At 43.3% G+C, this 16,941-nt stretch overlaps 2 protein-coding genes across 2 annotated transcripts in view; one reads left to right on the forward strand and one right to left on the reverse strand.

Annotated features, from left to right (window-relative positions):
• The window catches only part of scrib (scribble planar cell polarity protein), a 53,563-nt gene extending 44,845 nt beyond the window's left edge, over positions 1–8,718 (forward strand). The window contains 12 exon segments of the mRNA XM_063912397.1: positions 171–221; positions 567–728; positions 1,106–1,265; positions 1,350–1,569; positions 1,646–1,735; positions 1,816–1,998; positions 2,710–2,856; positions 3,411–3,550; positions 3,693–3,730; positions 4,199–4,273; positions 5,694–5,748; positions 6,831–8,718. Of these exon segments, the coding sequence (XP_063768467.1) occupies positions 171–221; positions 567–728; positions 1,106–1,265; positions 1,350–1,569; positions 1,646–1,735; positions 1,816–1,998; positions 2,710–2,856; positions 3,411–3,550; positions 3,693–3,730; positions 4,199–4,273; positions 5,694–5,748; positions 6,831–6,967 (1,458 nt within the window). The 3' untranslated portion in view covers positions 6,968–8,718.
• A 336-nt stretch (positions 8,719–9,054) lies between these two features.
• On the reverse strand, positions 9,055–15,924 carry kif9 (kinesin family member 9). The gene is given in 21 exon segments (XM_063912396.1): positions 9,055–9,191; positions 9,286–9,363; positions 9,488–9,567; positions 9,681–9,845; positions 10,067–10,275; positions 10,375–10,484; positions 10,486–10,555; positions 10,728–10,828; positions 10,968–11,055; positions 11,186–11,241; positions 11,335–11,439; positions 11,679–11,747; positions 11,902–11,979; positions 12,078–12,142; positions 12,255–12,402; positions 12,575–12,667; positions 12,800–12,883; positions 13,226–13,456; positions 13,549–13,655; positions 13,796–13,967; positions 15,641–15,924. Coding segments are annotated over 21 exon segments (2,301 nt in total). The 5' UTR covers positions 15,737–15,924; the 3' UTR covers positions 9,055–9,095.
• Between the last annotated feature and the right edge of the window lie 1,017 nt (positions 15,925–16,941).

Raw genomic sequence — 16,941 nt, forward strand, 5'->3', positions numbered from 1 at the left:
GCCATCATCATCATACTGGTGTCCAGTCTTCATCCATTCATCCATCTGTGGCTCGTTTACTAATATCCCTCCCCCCTTTGTATTTACTGCGGTCTGCCTGCTCTGTATCACTGTGTGTGTCCTCAGGCTGAGTTTACTTCACTTCACTAACATCCTGTTCTGCCCAACAGGACCTGTATGGAGTCAGGAATAACTTCCACCCCAAGGAACCGTCTCCAGAGGTGAGAGCCCTTATCCCCCAACAGCTGTTTAGAGGACGGCTGCCTGTGCTCCTGGTATTGATTTCCTAACAGAATCAAATGGTGGAACTTGTAATATATTCAAAGGCTTTTAAGATCAGGTTTGTAGCCCGACCGTTGCTATGTTAGCATGTTTTAAGACGTGTAGGGCGTGTTTCAAAGCTAGTTTTCAGGCAGCCAGGTTCCAGCAGAAACTGAAGGCTAGTGTTATGTGCTTTTGAGAATTATTAAAAAGGTATCTGTGAGAGAAATAATATCAGAGTGTCTGGATCAGCGGAAGCCTGGTTCACTGGCTCAGTGTGGTGACGACCTCTGTGGCCTTTTCAGCCTGAGTTGATGAACGAGGTGTTTGATGATGTCATAGACGGTCAGGAGGGGGCTGGTCTGAGCAGCACGGGCTCCCCAAGGCCCCCCCTCTCTCCTGACCGGCGGGAGTATCTGAGCCTGGCCGCAGTGCCTCGCCTCTCCAGGCCGTCCTGGGACCTGCAGGTACCCACCGCCCCTCCCCGCTGCAGCCTGCTCTCGGTCTGGCTGTGCTTGGCTCCATCGGTGCTGGTGTCTCTGCTCTCAGACTGGGGGGGCAGCTTCTGTCGATGATGGGACTGCCAGTTAATTGATTTAAATCAGCTTATGGTGCTGGGTTCTGTTTAAATGGTTAATTTGTCTCTTTCTCCTTGGTCTCTGATACTTTTCTCTTCTGGCATCTGTTTTGATATCCTCTGCGCTTTACAAAAATGGCTCTTAAATATCACACACAGCAATCATTGGCAGCTACATTTGATTTCATTGTTCTGTGATGTTGCACGTGCCAGGTCGTCAGGACAAATGTTTCAATGTCTTTATCCTGTCATTAATCTTTCTCTCAGAGTCCTTCTCCTGGAGGTCGGGGCAGCCCGGAGCAGCGCTCCTTCAGGGACCGACAGAAGTATTTTGAGATTGACGTGAAGCAGCAGACACCAGAAAAACCCAAACCCAGAGTGTCTCTTGTTGGAGAAGATGACCTTAAGAAAATGAGGGAAGAAGAAGGTTTGTTCCTGCGGTTTCTCCTTCACACTCCCAATCAACACCTGTCACTGGAATTCACACCTCTGCGTCTTCTCCCTCCCCCAGAGAGGAAGTTTGAGCAGCGGGCGCGGGAGTACCTGATGGATGAGGACGAGGAGGATGATGAGGAGGATCTGGCAAAGCAGGTGGCGCAGATGAAGGCCACCGGCAAGGTGTTGCTGGACGGAGTGGAGTACAACGTGGAGCCAGTGTCCACCCCCACCCAGCAGTGCGCTACACCCCCCTGCTACAACGTCACACCTCCCAGCTACTGTGGCAGCTCAGGGTAGGAAGCTGAATGTTATTCTATTGGCTGTAGATGTTTGTTGTTGTTATTTATCTGATGGTGTTTCTGCATGCAGGCCTTCTTCTGTGGATGGTAAGGGAGACTCTCAGAGGAACTCACTAGATGACAGCTTCAGGCTGGAGCAGAGACCCAACTCCATGACTGGGTAATTATTACATCCCACTCGACACATTTAAAGGCCTGTCTGTGTCACGTTGTCCTCACTTCCTCTTTACTTCTCTTCAGTCTGATCCCAGCGTACACCGGGGACTCTGCGGCCCCCATCCGCACAGCCAAAGCAGAGCGGCGGCATCAGGAGAGGCTCCGTATGCAGAGCCCCGAGCTCTCTGTGGCCTCCGACAAGGACCTGTCCCCTGCTGAGAAACGAGCTCTGGAGGCCGAGAAGAGAGCCATGTGGAGGGCAGCACGGTAATTAAAAGACATTCAACACGTTCACTAACCAGGAATAATGGCTCCTCAGGTCTTATCATATTTCTTTAACTTTGAACAGGCTTTATCTATTCTCACCGTGGGGTGTTACACTGGTCTACAGGTACATCATGGTTTTGCTCCGCACTACTTTGAAATAAGCGTGAGTCAGAGGTCGTCACAGTGGGAAGTTTGTTTTCTTTAGACCTTAAACCTTGACCTGTGGTGGAGGCATGTGGATGTTCAGAGGTTTATCTGAAACTATGAAATAACACCAAGAGCAAAAGTCCCAAATATTATATGGATGTATAAACGTTTTCCCCTTACATTATGGGCTGCTGTAATGTGAATCTGAGGCTAAAGCTGAATACCAAACATCACGCCCACAGAGAGCGTAATGAAAGGGTTTGCCACACTGGACAATAACAGGGTGCAGTCAACCTAAGCATAGGCCCACAGTTCATTCTGTCCTGAGTGTAGTTAGGGTTGGGGGGGGGGTCTCCTCTCAGGCTATTTATTTTCCTTCCTATAAATTGGTTATACATTATTCCTGGCTCTTCTAAATGTGTCAGTGTTTTACCTTCCATTCTTTGGTTTTCTTCTCTTTCCTCTCTGTTTGCCTTTCTTTCCTCCCTCATATTCCTCCTTCCTCCTGGTGCACTTCTATCCTCCCTCCTGTCTGTCCCCCTCTCCCTGGCCCCATGGGCCCAGGCCCTGCGGCCTAGAGGACGATGTTAGGCAGTATGAGCAGGACCTGGCTAAGAGGCTCTACCAGGCCAGAGTGAGGGCGTCTCAGGGCCCGGCCGAGGCCCCCCAGCCCCCCACCTCTTCCTCCTCCTCTGCAGCCTCCCAGCTCAGGTCTGCTCCTCGGCCCCAGCCACCAGGGCCAGACGCACGGCATCATGGGGGTGTGCTGGGGTGCTTTGGGGTATTTTGCTAGAGGCCGAGTTTGGAAATGTCCAAGCAAGCACTGGCAGCAGCAGTGTCCGTGCTTCCTGTGGACTCTAGAAGCTTCTGCACGTCTTTGCTGTTTCCATCTCTAGCTTCCTCTGGTCCCCCCCCTCCTCTCTTTTGTTTCTCTCCTCCTCCCTGCAGCACTTTTTATTTGCACCTTGCTGTTCTCTTGATTTCCATTCTTTGTACTAACACTCATCCTGCAGTCAGTGTGCCAGCTGTGTGTGAGTAAAGGGTCTGCCTGCTCGCAGCAGGTGGTCCTTCTCCTGGAATGCCTCCCTCTTCTTTGTGAAATTGAATTAAGCTGGTTGTTGTGACAGCAGACCAGGACAAGGAGCACCCGACATTAGTAGTGATGGCGGCACTCCACCCCCCTGTAGCGGGGTGCCTCAGTTACTGCCTCTTGTTGTGCTTGTCTCCTGCTCTCCTGTTTCTGACGGTGGCTGCTCCTCTCACAGGATGAAGTCTCTGGAACAGGATGCTCTGAAAGCACAGATGGTCATCGCCAAGTCTCGGGACGGAAAGAAACGTGGAACACTCGACCAGCTGACGGAGTCGCCCTCGCCTGCCCCCACCCCCTCTCCCACACCTATGGAAGGTAAGGAGCTGCTGCTTTATGTGAACCGCTGACTAGCTTTTGTTTTAAAGAACTACATAAATAATCCCATCCCATCTACTGACAAATAAATTGTAAGGCTGGCTTCCTGTTCTCGCTTTTCATTTGCTGTTATCCTTTACAGAGCTCAGTCCTCGAGGAGTAACCTCTCCGGGTCGGCTGGTAAGCAACACACTTTCTTCTCAGTTTCCTTTTAACAGGTTTATCCCCTGTGTGTCAAAGTGAATATGTTCCTGTCCTTAGAGCAGACTTCAGATATTTGAACATAGCTGTAACTGTGAGTTTGCACTTTCATTTAAGGAACTTTATTTGGGAATGGAAATAAATAAGTTTGATTGTTTAAAAGCTGGGAGAGCAGAGTAGATTTGCATCAAATCACATTTGCATTAATCCACCATCTTGCTCATGTCATTCTAGCAAATCAGAGCTGAGATCACACAGCTCTCCCTTCATGTGGTACAGCTGGCTGTCTGAATCACCCATTAGCCTCTCTGCGTTCTATTTCCTCATCCCTTTTCCTCCTTTGACATTTTCCTTCTCCTACCCTTTTATATTTTGTCCTGCCCTCCTCTGTCCTTGTTCTCCTCTCCTCCCTCGACCTCTGCTCATTCCCGTTTGCTATCCTTCTAGTCCCTGTCGTCAAAGAAGTTTGACTACCGACAGTTTGCTGCCATTCCTTCTTCCAAACCCGTATACGACATCCAGGTATTGGCTGCATGCTGAGTTCCCGAGGCCCCGGCCTCCCCCTCCCCCCCGGCTTTCCCTGCTGCCCCTCTTTTTAGTTTCTGTTAATGAACTGGAAACACTGCAACTCCATTTTGTGTTTCTGCTCCGTGATTGGTCAGTAATTCCTACTCTGCACTTCAGGGATTGGCTCACTAACTATTACTTCCCCAATGGAGAGACCTTACGTAAATGTCCCTCCACATCAGCCCCTCCCGTCCTACCCTCACATCACTCTCCAGTTTAATAGCATCCATAGCAGTAACCGTTTGTCTCTCCCCAAACTAATCAATCCCAGACAATAACAGTGACCCGCTGCAGAGACAGTCTTTGCTCCCCACTAACCCGGATTTGTTCCTGGGGGGAAATGTCCACAAACTCTGCATCCCACCCCCTCTCACGGTCACTTCCATCAGCTGCCTGTTCGCATGCGTCGCATATCAGGCCGAGAAATATCATCCTTTATCACATTTTCTGTCATGCGCTGGCTCTCCTCCTGCTCTGTCATTAGGGGGGGTGTTCGTCTGTGTGAAATGGTCTTCTTTTGTGTGTGCGGAAGATGAGACCGGTGGTAAAGCAGGGCAGAACTGGAGTGAGCTCATCTGGAAATGGGCTTTTATTAATTCTTCGGTTAAGTGACTGTTAGTCTGCGCTCCTGATTGTGTAGTTTGTTGTTCGATAGTGACCTCAGGGTGTTCATATCCTCTCTTTGGTGGACATTATTTGAATGATATCACTTGATAAGTGTTTGGATCATATTGCCTCATATTGGTTGACAGAAATATAGTCTAAAGACTAAGTGTTAATTCAAAAATATTGGTAATGCATAACTGATCTGTGGGACCTCTATATTTAATAATGATGAAGACAGTTGGAGTAAAGACACGTGTCACTTTCACACCCACAGCTGACGGGTCCTGTAACATAACATCCGCTTGCACAGTTTGTAGTTAGCATGCTAGCAGTCACATGATTCTCCTGCAGGTTTTGTACCTTTGTAGACTTTAAAGAATCCTCCATCACAGATCAACTTAGGGAAACATGATCTGTGTTGGTGTGTAAAAGCATCAACACAAAACCATCTGAACATGCTGCCGAGTTTCCTGTTGTGCATTGGTGACTCTTGTTGGTGCTGCACTGTTGGCTGTCTCTTTGTGTTTGCACACACACACACACACACACACACACACTGACCTAACTTAACCTCCCTTTCCCTTAACATGGCTGTGTCTCCTGGGGAGTGGTGGAGCAGAGGTGCTCTAACAGAATGGGAGCTTCAGCGCTGTCTGCTAAACTGACAGCACGTAGTGTTGGCATGGTGATGGCCTCCCCTGGGACACAGGTGTCTGACACACGCACACACCTGCCGCTCAGTTATTGACAGTCTTTCTCTCTCTTCCAGTCCCCTGACGCAGTGGACGACCTGCAGTTCATCGACGACGGCTCTAGCAACCCAGGTTAGTAGTGGAGCGATGCAGAAATGACACTGAAACCGGCTGTGTGGAAGGGATGAGAGTGAGAACAGTGTGGAGAGTCACTCAATTATTCCTTGTTCTATTCCCTTTCATTCAGGTGACTACCTGGGATAAGCAGTTACTATTGGTAGGATCCTGTGTGAGCATGTGTGTGTGAGATTGTTAGCCTATGTGTCTATGGGATAGTGTGTTGGTGTGTGCATTTATATTCTAACATGCCAGTTGTGTGGCCTAACTGGGTTGGGGTTCTAAGGAGGGGGTGCTTCGCCTGCTGATGCTGGAACAGACGTTTAAACTAATGACCCCAACTATTGCGCATGGATTTGTTTAAGTGTTGATCCAACTAGTTATTACAGGAAGCGTTAAGTGGTTTTTTTATTGTGTTTACATGCACACCAGGTCAGTCAGCTGACTAACTATTGTAGTGAGGACTGCTTTTCCTTACACTGTCAGTGTCACTCTGGATTATTTGAGGATGCATTCACAGATCTCCTTTCTGGGACTCAACACCTTGTTTATGGTAACTGCCTGTATAAGTTTGCAATTTGCATGGAAGAAGGGGTTATTAAAAAAACCAGGAAGTGTTGCTGTTGTGCCTCATGACCTACTTCCCTCATACAGGCAGTTGTATCCAGACACTTAATGATAAGCGTTTAGTTTCCCCTCTGCAGGCAGCATTCCTTTCTGTCTGAAGGCTTTATCCTGCACATGCCAATAAACCCAGTTAGGTATACAGTATATACATAGCCAAGGAATCAGCTTACTGAAGAACCCCACCATAACAGTTACACATGTAAGTGTGTGTCGTTTTTTGATAAAGATATTGCCAATAGTTCTTGAGGTGAGTTCAGATACAGCGCTCATGGAGGTGGCGGGTTTAAATCATCTGCTAAAGACTTTTGCTCGTTTCCACCTGCTGACGTAAGTGTGGGGCTTCCTGCGCAGGTTTCCATCCACTTTGCTCTAATGTTCCACATGGATTCTTTCCGGTTTCTTGGTCTTTCGTCCTCTCTGCTCGATAGATACGATGACTAAAGTTTTTCTTGTTTTTTGTTGTCGTCTAGTTCCCGCTGCAAGCCCTGAGGTCGAGGTGCCCACCCCGCTGCCTGCCACCTCGGCCCTGGAGGAGATGGCCCTGTACAGCAACAAGCGTAAACTGAGGCAGGGCCGCCGCAGCCTGGAGACCGCCGTGCCCACGTAACGGCTCACACTGAGAAGAAAGCCCAAGACATGAAGCGAACACACACACACACACATTAAGATGCACTGTGGAACACTGGTAACACAGAGTCACTAAACACTACACAGTCAGTAGAGGGAGAGTTCCTCCCCCATATATAACCACTGCAGAGACTACACTTATATCCTGCGTGCCAGTCTTGCCTATACAGTCCGTGGATGAGTTGGCAAGTTGCTCAGCAGTCCCTAAAGGGCAAGAACGAGCTAGTGTGGTTAGCTAGCTGTCACTACTTACAGACCATTCTCTTTTTGTTGTTGTTGTACACTCGGTTCACCAAGTAGAAGCTTATCTATTTTAAAAAGGAGGTGGCCGACGTTTTTTAGTTTTTTATTTTTGCACCTGTAATGATTTTGCTGTTTAAAAAGAACATACTGGAAGAGAGAAGAAATGGGTCATAGCTATACTAACCTGTTGAATGATATTTGTAGGCTTTCAGTGACTAGATTGTAAAATGTCAGGGGTTTCTTGAGACTCGGGCAGACAGGAGTGTACATATTAATTGAGGAGGGAACATCTTGCTACCTTCACACTCAGAAATTGTGGAGAGCTTTTAAAAACACAAAACAAAGTACATATCTTTTTTGCACTGCCACCTATCAGCTTTTAACGAACATATATCTCAAGTAATTTATTCTTTCTAGCATTTAATCAACTCGAGGGCCCTCTGTTTCAACTTCATGTGCTTTTGGGAGTGCATGACTGATGCTTATTGTAATGTATCTTTAAGTACATTTCAAGACTAATTCATTTCCCTTTATGTAAACACCAGACATGTTTAGAGACAAGCTTAGATCGCTTTATCTGTTGCAGCTCACGGTAGTTGGTCATACCTGTGATTGTTCTATTCCCCATTGAGAGAATAGGACTACACTAAGCAGGCAGTTTTACAGATAAACATATCACATATTAAAGTTTGGAAGTATGCATAGTATCATTTAATAAGTAACGGTACTCACCCTGCCCGGTTTAGGGTCCTATTTTTTTATTTTTCAATGTGAATCATGAATTTCTATCCTTGAATTATCTGGAGGGATTCCAGAGCGATGTGAAGGTAGCAGGTGTTTTATTTTTCTGTCTATTTAAATCTGACGCCACTGAAAAATCATTTTATTATTGTGTGAATAATGTACAAATACTGAAAGGAAAGCAAACGTTGGGTTTGAAACTGAGCCGGTCTTGACAGGCTTGGTACTGGGATGCTCTCTGCATGTATATTGGTTTGTTAATGGAAGAGCTGCGGGAGCCAGAAGCAATTAGAAATCCCTCTCAAGACATTGTTCTCATTCAGATCACTGCTCGACATGCTGTCAGTTTATGTATCAGAATCACAGCATAGTAGCATTTGTTTTAATTTAAAGTAGGGTCTTTTAATCATAGCTTTCCATGTTGCTCTCACTGACTGAAATTCAGTTTGTTTGATAACGTTTGCAATGGTTGATATCTTTTTGTTTTTTACTTGCAGTAGGTAAATCTTTTTTTTCAGATGGGTTTCACTACATTATTAATGCAGTGTTTCAAGTGTTTGTGTTTATTCTTTTGTCAAGTTCTCTTTTGGGACTTTTACTTGCAACTATGTCAGAAGGAAGGGGTCGGAAGTTCTAGTGTCAAGAGTTAGAGCTCACACAAGACTGTAACTAGTGAATTTGTACAACCAAAGAAGTCTATTTTGTGGTTCAGGAATAATAAATTTTACTTTTCATTTAAGAAGCTGATTTGTTGTGTAGTGTCTTCTGTGCTTGTTTGACTGTATTGCACTGATTGCCTCCACTTTGAAATACAATTCCCTGTAGTTTGCCATATTTTCTTTTTCCTAAGAGTTTTAGTTGGTGTAAATATTGTCTTGAGCATTCTCTTTTTTAATGATAAATAGTTCCTTAAAGATACTTTGTCATTGATCATCTTATATTTTTGACCTACCTTTGCAACTTATTTTCTTTGATTGTTTATGTTGGCACCACCAGACACCAAATCTAATGTATTGTATGTGTAAACGTACATGGCAATAAAAGAAAAAACACCAACTAAAAAAGTGGAAACAGAAAAGAAAATGTGGAGACCAAGTTTAAATATAGTTTTTACATGAACTCACTTAGCTAACGGGGGGGATTTGAGGAAGTCTTCTCTGCTCAGACCGCGACGACGAGTTCCTCTGCACTGGAGTGAAGCACAGCGACCTGGTATTCCTCTGGAGAGACAGACGTTACCAAAGGTTACGGTTTCCTGCACATTACTGATCATTTTAATATCATTTAATGAAATGAGTTGTAGTTCAAACCCACCCTTTTCAGCATTTTGTAGCGGGCGTTGTGGAAGGACTCAGAGCCGGAGCTCTCGGGAAGCAGCTGGTTATCCTCACACTATCAGAAAGTAAGGACCAACAGTTAGTTACATGTTTTACTTTGTGTCGTCTTTCTTTATGGAGCACGAAAGCATTAAATAGCTTTTGCTTGAGATGCACTTATACATTTGAAGAAGACGCACTTGTTCAAGGGTGTTATCCATAGATGTCTCCAGATCCTCCTCGGGTCCCAGGAAATACTTTTCATACCACCTCTCAAATTCTGGAACACAAACGAGCAACTGATTATTTCATTAGGTTTTAAAGCGCCACGGCTAGGAAACCTCTTGAGCTGTGCCATGTAATAAGTTGATAGATGATATTTGGAGAACTGACCAGATAGCAGACGCACCCTGCACTGATCCACAAGGTGCTGACAGTAGTTGATTTCTGCCTTGATGTCATGCAGCACCTCGTACCTTTGCCGGTACAGAATCTTCAGATCTCTGAGCTGCATCAATAAAGTGGCATCTGGCTCCCTCTCCAAATCCGAATACCGACCTTCAAACAGAAAATGAAAACAAGTCATACAATACTGTACCTTATTTTGACATGCTGTATTATGCCTTATTGGTTCCTTAGCTCTAAGTAAGGAACCAAATAAGGCATAATACAGCATGTTGAAAAAAATGAAAAACATAACGTAGCATATTATGGCTAAAAAGTCAAGTAAATCCAAGTGTCATAATGATCCAAACATTATTCATGCAGATAATGAGTACCTTGGCCTTCTCTTGTGTCCCTGTGTTGCTGTATGGTGGCTGTGGTGCAGTCGATGTTTCTCTTGACAGCGTTGACCTCCTCAGTTAGCTGTCGATGAAGACTGCGGCGTTCCAGTAGCACGGCCTTGTTCTCCTTAAGGATGCGGTTTAGCTTGCTGCCTCGTCCCAATTTAAAATCCTCAAAGGCTTCTGCTTTGGTAGGTGTAGAGCTGGGTAGTGACAGCAATGGTATAAAACAACACATTACAGTTGCTGTGTAGGACTACCACAAATATCTGAGCTAACCATGTAATAGCATAAACACATACTCGGGGTGAAAGGGTTCTTTGCCATGTGGTTGTGACTCCTGTGTGTCCTGGCTATCTGGGTCTGGTTCTTCTAACTCCTGTTCCCTTTCAAGCCTCTGGACAGAATTCAGGCTTTGATTTGGACGCAGAGTCTATACGCTTCTTATAGACTGGACCCCCCTCTCCTTGTCTCTTGCTTTGGCTGGATAATCACATCAAGTGTGTCATTAGGAAAACCAAACTGGTGCATTTAAATCCAGGCATGCAAACTTATCAGGGTTGAAAGTGATAAATATACGTACTTATTATTTGAAAGACAACCAGAATCTAAATCAGTCATTGGAGGAAAAAGTTCTTACAAAATGTTCCGTTACCTCTGTTTGTCTTTAGACTTTTGAGTTTTGGCTCTGGTTGAACTCGGGCGATTGGTGTTGCCAGTCTCTATTTCCTCAGAGCTGCCTCTGGTATCCCACTTCTACAAAGTCAAATGTACCACAGCAAAATCAGAGGGAACTGTTTACTAAACAGGCTGTCAGTAACTAAATTAACAGATGAAATAAACAACTCTTACTTTCCAGGCGATGGCCTGAACAGTGAACCAGAAGTTGACTTACCTTGACAGCAGTTGCATCAGCTCTTTGGTCTTTCTCCCCCAAGTTGTAGGTCTGACATAATCGAGCATTCACCTTCTGCTCCTGTCCGCTGCTCACACACATAAATAAATGTTACTTTATGTTCATTACTTACCATCAACAAAAAACAGTGTCCCATTGTGTCTAACTAATCTCTATTAGTTTAAGGTTGTTGATTGCAAAGGGTAGATGATACTTACTGCACAGCTAGCTTGAACTGGGCGAACACTGCTCGGACCTGACTGACACTTGTGATCTGTGTTATGGGATGTCAAGCAGAGAATGATTTAAAGCCGTCAAGTGTAGATTCTAAAATGTTGTGTGGCAGAGTCTCTGAATATCTTCTCACACTGATTTCTTTCAGGCTTCCCTCAAGGTACCTCTGAACCTGGCTGTCGATCTCAGCCAGCTGGGCCTCAGACAACGGCTCATGCAGTGCGCTGGGCCGGTTCACCTGGAGAAGTGTGCATGATACGCAATTACCTTGAAGCAGCTGTAATGTGTTTGGGAAAAACTGCAAATTCCCATTACTATAGCTGCTTCGCTATAGACGGAAATCTACTGCAGGCTTTTTTTTAAATGATTTGCAAGCTATGTTGTTAAGTTGCGTATTTGCTAAAAACAAACACAGGGCCATGTTCAAACACATAACAAAATGCGTAGTTTCACAATTTCCCCAATAGCTCTACTCACCAAGGTATTACAGATGGAAAGTTCCTCTTTCAGCATCTGTACATCCTTCTTAAGCTTCTTGATCTGAGCCTAATCACAACAAAACATTTCATGAGATCACTCTGTTACCTGATGACTGACACAAACAGTACATAATGAAATAAAACATAATGTTACAAATGTACCATTCCTAGTGATTTATTATTATATTATTATTTCTGTGTGTAATTTCTTCTGAACTTACTGCTGGATCCATGTGTTCATTCACAGCAGGATTGGTCCGGACGCACTTCATTCTGCTGGCAAAACGCAGTGTAGAGAGCTGCAGAGAATATTACTTATCATCCAGAGATTATATGACATCATTTGCAGTAGGGATAGACTGTTTTTTGGTTTCATATAATGTTTTCCACTCCTTACTGTTTCTTCTGTCTGTGACGCCTCGCCGTAGATGTTGGCCACAAGCACAGTGTTGCAGTTCCCTCCTGAAAGAAAATGCTCTATGTTTTACAAGAATGATTACACAGAGAAAAGACCTATAGACCATCAAATATGGGCTAACAGCGTTGTTAAAAGTGAAGGGGCCAGCAGTCTCACCCAATGAGTCTTTGAGGGCATGAGTGAGTTTAGTCTGTCTGAAGGGAACATGGTCTCTGCGACGGTCTGCCAGGGCCAGGATGGCCTGCTCCAAGAAAGACAATGACTTGTTGATGTACATGGCTTCCTTCAACATCTGACCCTCTGACTGGAAGAGCATGAAGGTGGCATAACACGAAGTTAGATGAAGGATCGTTCATAAAAGACTACAATTACACAATCTTGGGACTAACATCCCAACTGGACATGACTTTATTCAAATTGTGTAACATGTTAGAAGTTGCATATCATGCAAAATCAACAGACACTCTCAGACTCACCCCAGTGTTTCCCAGCCTCTCTGACCCAGCTAAATCCACCAGGTTCAACTTGGAGGTGACATACTTGGCATCAGAAAGAGTCCGTGAGCGAGACTGTGATCGGGAAAAATATTTCCTTCTGCTTAAAATCCTTTGCAGGAAAAGTGTAAATTTAAACAAAAAAACACTAAAGAAAAGAATAAAGCAAAAACATCAACGGTTTTTTTTTTGAGGGGGGGGGAATACCTCTATATGCACAGTGAAGATACAGTGGGACCTGGAGGAGTTCCTGTTCAAAGCATGAGATCCAATAATGCGATTCATATCACCCTGAACAAAGACAAAACAGCTTTGTGAAGGGTCAATTTTAAAATGAACTTCTCTATTTAAAAATATATATATACACACAGCAGCCACCATCAAACCCCCATTCAACAACTGCATAAAACATAAGATTAAAATAGAATGAGATACTAGTTAATGAACTGTTTAAATGTTTGCTTTGGTCGTGTGGTTTGCCACATGAGCAAAGGGCATTGAAAAGCCGGACGTCTGGCCACTAGGGTGGCCACCCTAGCTGTCAGAGGAAACACTACTTGACCTATGGATCAACAGTTTAAAGCATTGAAACAATTGTAATTGTGTGCTTGCTTGTCAAATGAAGACACACACCTCAAACAGCAGGTTCAGAGCGTCCTCCTCACTGTGGACAGGGTGAAGAGACAGACCTCTGATGAACACTCCTCTGCCCGGCTCCTCACTAATCACCATACTACGGTGAGATGGGTGTGCTGAGCCTTGCAACGAGGACAGCAGGTCGACCAGGGTCTCATTGTAGATCTCCAAGTAGGACAGGTATACAGAGAAAGCGTGCTCCGCCCTTTTCTGCACCTCCTGAAACACCTGAATAACATATTAGAGGTCAACATTTTTGTTATTTAAGCGGAGCAGTCAGGATGTTTCAGATGCACATTTTTTCACATGGTGCGAGTTACCTCCTGAAGGGCCCGAGGAGTGATGCCTCTATGCTTGTATGATTCTGTGGAGCCTGTCATGGTGTAGGTCTTTCCTGCACCTGTCTGCCCAAAACACATCACAGTACCTGAAAGACACACACAGTGAGTTTGTTAGACCGTGTTGTGTTTCTCTGACTCAAAAGAAAAACGGATACATTAAACTTGCTAATCAGGTCTGAACTCTCGTCTACACATTACACAGTTTTATGTAGATGAACAGATTTACCATTATAGCCATCCAGTGCTCCTAGTACCACCCGTCGGCAAACCCTGGCGTACACCTCTTCCTGGGATACATCCTGCAGGACGCCCTCCAGTCGGAATGACCAAGAACTCAGCTGAATTTTTCTGGGGTCCAGGGGCTTCCTGGTGTCTTTCTTGTGATGAATATTCACTGTCTTAAAAAAAAAAGACATAATAAAAATGTACGCTACCAAACTAAATACTTCTATTAATATTTGAACTAATACTTTCATTACATTATTCCACAACATTTACAGAGGTTTAAATATAAGGGGAAAAAAACAAGGTGAAGTGCCAAAAAATGAAATGAATTAATCTGTTTTTATCCATTTTCAATTAATTGTTTAGTCCATAAAATATCAGAAGATTTTTAGGACATTCACAACATGGTGTTTTGAAATGGCTTGTTTTGCCTAGCTAATAACAAAACCTAGAGATATTAAATTGACTATAACAATTACTTTGAAACAGCATTTTCGCATATCTGAGATGCTGGAACCTTTGCATTACTGCTTAAAATAATAATGACTGATCAATCAATCAAACAAACAAACAAACAAACAAACACTAAAGCAGTTGCAAAAGTATTTTCTGTCATTTGACTCAATAAAGCAACATACTGACTCAGTATAACTTTAGACATATTGTCATAGAAAGACAGGGACAATGGTGGAATGCTTCCCTACATTAAAAGCAATCATGCATAACAGGCATGTGCAGAGGATGTTAGAAAACGCATAAAAAAGGCATATTGGCCATTTGTGTTAATTATTTTAGGAACAAATGTGCTTGGAATGACTATTGTTTGTGACATTGTTAAAGGAATATTGAAATGATTGTATTTCAAATAAACCCATGACCAAGGTTGGTTCAAACACTGCTTCGTGACAGTAACTTCAAAAGAAATGCAAAGAAATTAAGTGTGTTTTAGTAAATTCTCAACTTTTACTTAACCCTCTGTCTGACAGAAGCTCTGTGCTGCTGACAGATGCACTCTTATTTATTTTTTTACCCAGGTTCAACAATTCGGCTGTCAGTTTCCAGCTTTCAGTGAGCATGCCTTCTCACGCACACATCTACAACCTTAGAACAAAGTGCAAAATGTTACCGTTTTGATTCCACAATATTATATTTAGTTATTACGGTTTTATCTTAGTTAGATTTTACCGTTCAGCAGTAGAGCTCTACCTTCTCTACTTTGCCCGCCTCCGTGGATGATCTTCATTCTGATTGGCTAAAGCACTTCCGTGTTGAAAACTCTGTGTAACGATTGGCTTGGAGCCTTTGTGTTGTTAACACTTTGTGAACATGTGCGCAAAGAAACCCCATTATAAATTACATTTTACAAAAAAAGAGCCCTTCTTTTGTAGTAGGCCAAAGGGCTGGTGCTCAACCACTATCTGTGCACGTGCCTGATGCATAATATCAGGGCCTTGGAACTTGACAGCTAGTATAATGAATTGGGGCCATCATTATCTAAATTAATTGCACCTGTACCCTTTTTTTCCTTTGGCACACCGGCATTGACGTTATGACTGACATAAAAGGGGCCTCTAAGGCAAAAGTTAGTGGTTAAATGTGTGAAATAAACCCTAATAAGACTAAAAATCGTTTTATTCAGATTGACCTAATTAACGTCAACCGGTTTAAAGGAGCCGGCTTGACGTGATTGACTTGCAAACTATCAGACTCCTGCTTGCTGGGAAAATACAGTTTGAAGTTTAATGTTTAACCTCAATAAAAACATAACTGTGACTGGCTTTTGGTTTAAAAAATTAAATTAAACGGGAAGTTGTGTAAATGTAATTCCGTCTAAAGAGGAGTTTACCTGTCCGTCGGGAAGACATTCAATAATGTCTCGGGAGAAGTTGGCCGTTGGTCGGATCCGGACAAACACTCCGACTTCACCGCTGTGAGCCTTCATATCCCCGCAGCAGAAACACGACGATAACACAACAAAACTCAAGTCGACTGCCACTCAACATGCGTCAGACTGCACGGATATTTTAACTACATCCACTTGAACTAAAATAAGCAGGACTTATCGCTTGATAATTGCTCATTTCAGCTCACTTTGTCAGCTGTAGACCATCTCCTCTTTTCACCGTCTGTGGTTTTCATTCAGCGTCATGGCAACGACAGTGCGCGCGCAGAGGCAGAGCACGCGCCATTGCATTTATATTAGGATAGATACGATTAATGACAATTAAGATTAAGTTGTGTTTCTCAACACACCGATTACTAATTGTATTTCAGTGTTGTATCTTATTAAGTCAAGATTGCAAACTGATCTTCTGAAAGAGATTAGACTTTGAACTATGTTTCCTATAATGGGGCCAGGATAATTGGTTTCTAAGTAAAACATTCATCTTTCCCTTTGAAAAACAACACAACAGCTATATTTCAGAGCAATCCTGTATTATAAAATAACAAGAGTTTTTAATGCATTTCAGACTTATTTATTCTAGTTTTTAAATGTAAACAATGCATTTTAAAATCTATAAATAAATTAAAGAAAGATAATCGTTAAAAAGCTGATTTTAAAAGTATTTTCAATTCCTACATTGTTAATGTGCAATCTTCTTTTCTGATTCACTGGCACAACTTGTTGGTCTTCATCAAGACCAAATCCACTGACTGGCTAGTTTGTCTTTCGTTCAGGATGAAAGGTCTTACAATGTTTGATTGGATCAATACTCACAGCAATCAGTGTGAGAAAGGGTAAAACTGTTGATTATAAAAAGTGGATCAAACTAACTCCAAAGAATATTTTGAGTTTTATTTTTAGAGCTCTAAACTCAGGTACGACATTAAGTGCACGGACTTATTGATCTTGTCGCTGCAATGTTTGAAATTAAATGTCAAAGTCCTTACTATCTAAACATTGCTATGTCCTTGAATTACGTGTTTTCTATTCAAATAGGTGATAAGTAGAATACAGCTTGAAGTTGAGCAGGGTAACAAAAGCCAGAGTAAATTATGGGGAGTACACTTTATCGATAAAGTAATTTCACTATTTTCCATGGGATGAGACAATAAATACACTTTTTAAATCAAATGTTAATGTCCTTGTAGGGGCAGATAAATGGGTAAAATGGTGATGTAAGCTACAAGTGAAACATAACACTT

This window comes from Eleginops maclovinus, chromosome 21 (assembly GCF_036324505.1).
Source record: "Eleginops maclovinus isolate JMC-PN-2008 ecotype Puerto Natales chromosome 21, JC_Emac_rtc_rv5, whole genome shotgun sequence".
Classification (NCBI taxonomy): domain Eukaryota; kingdom Metazoa; phylum Chordata; class Actinopteri; order Perciformes; family Eleginopidae; genus Eleginops; species Eleginops maclovinus.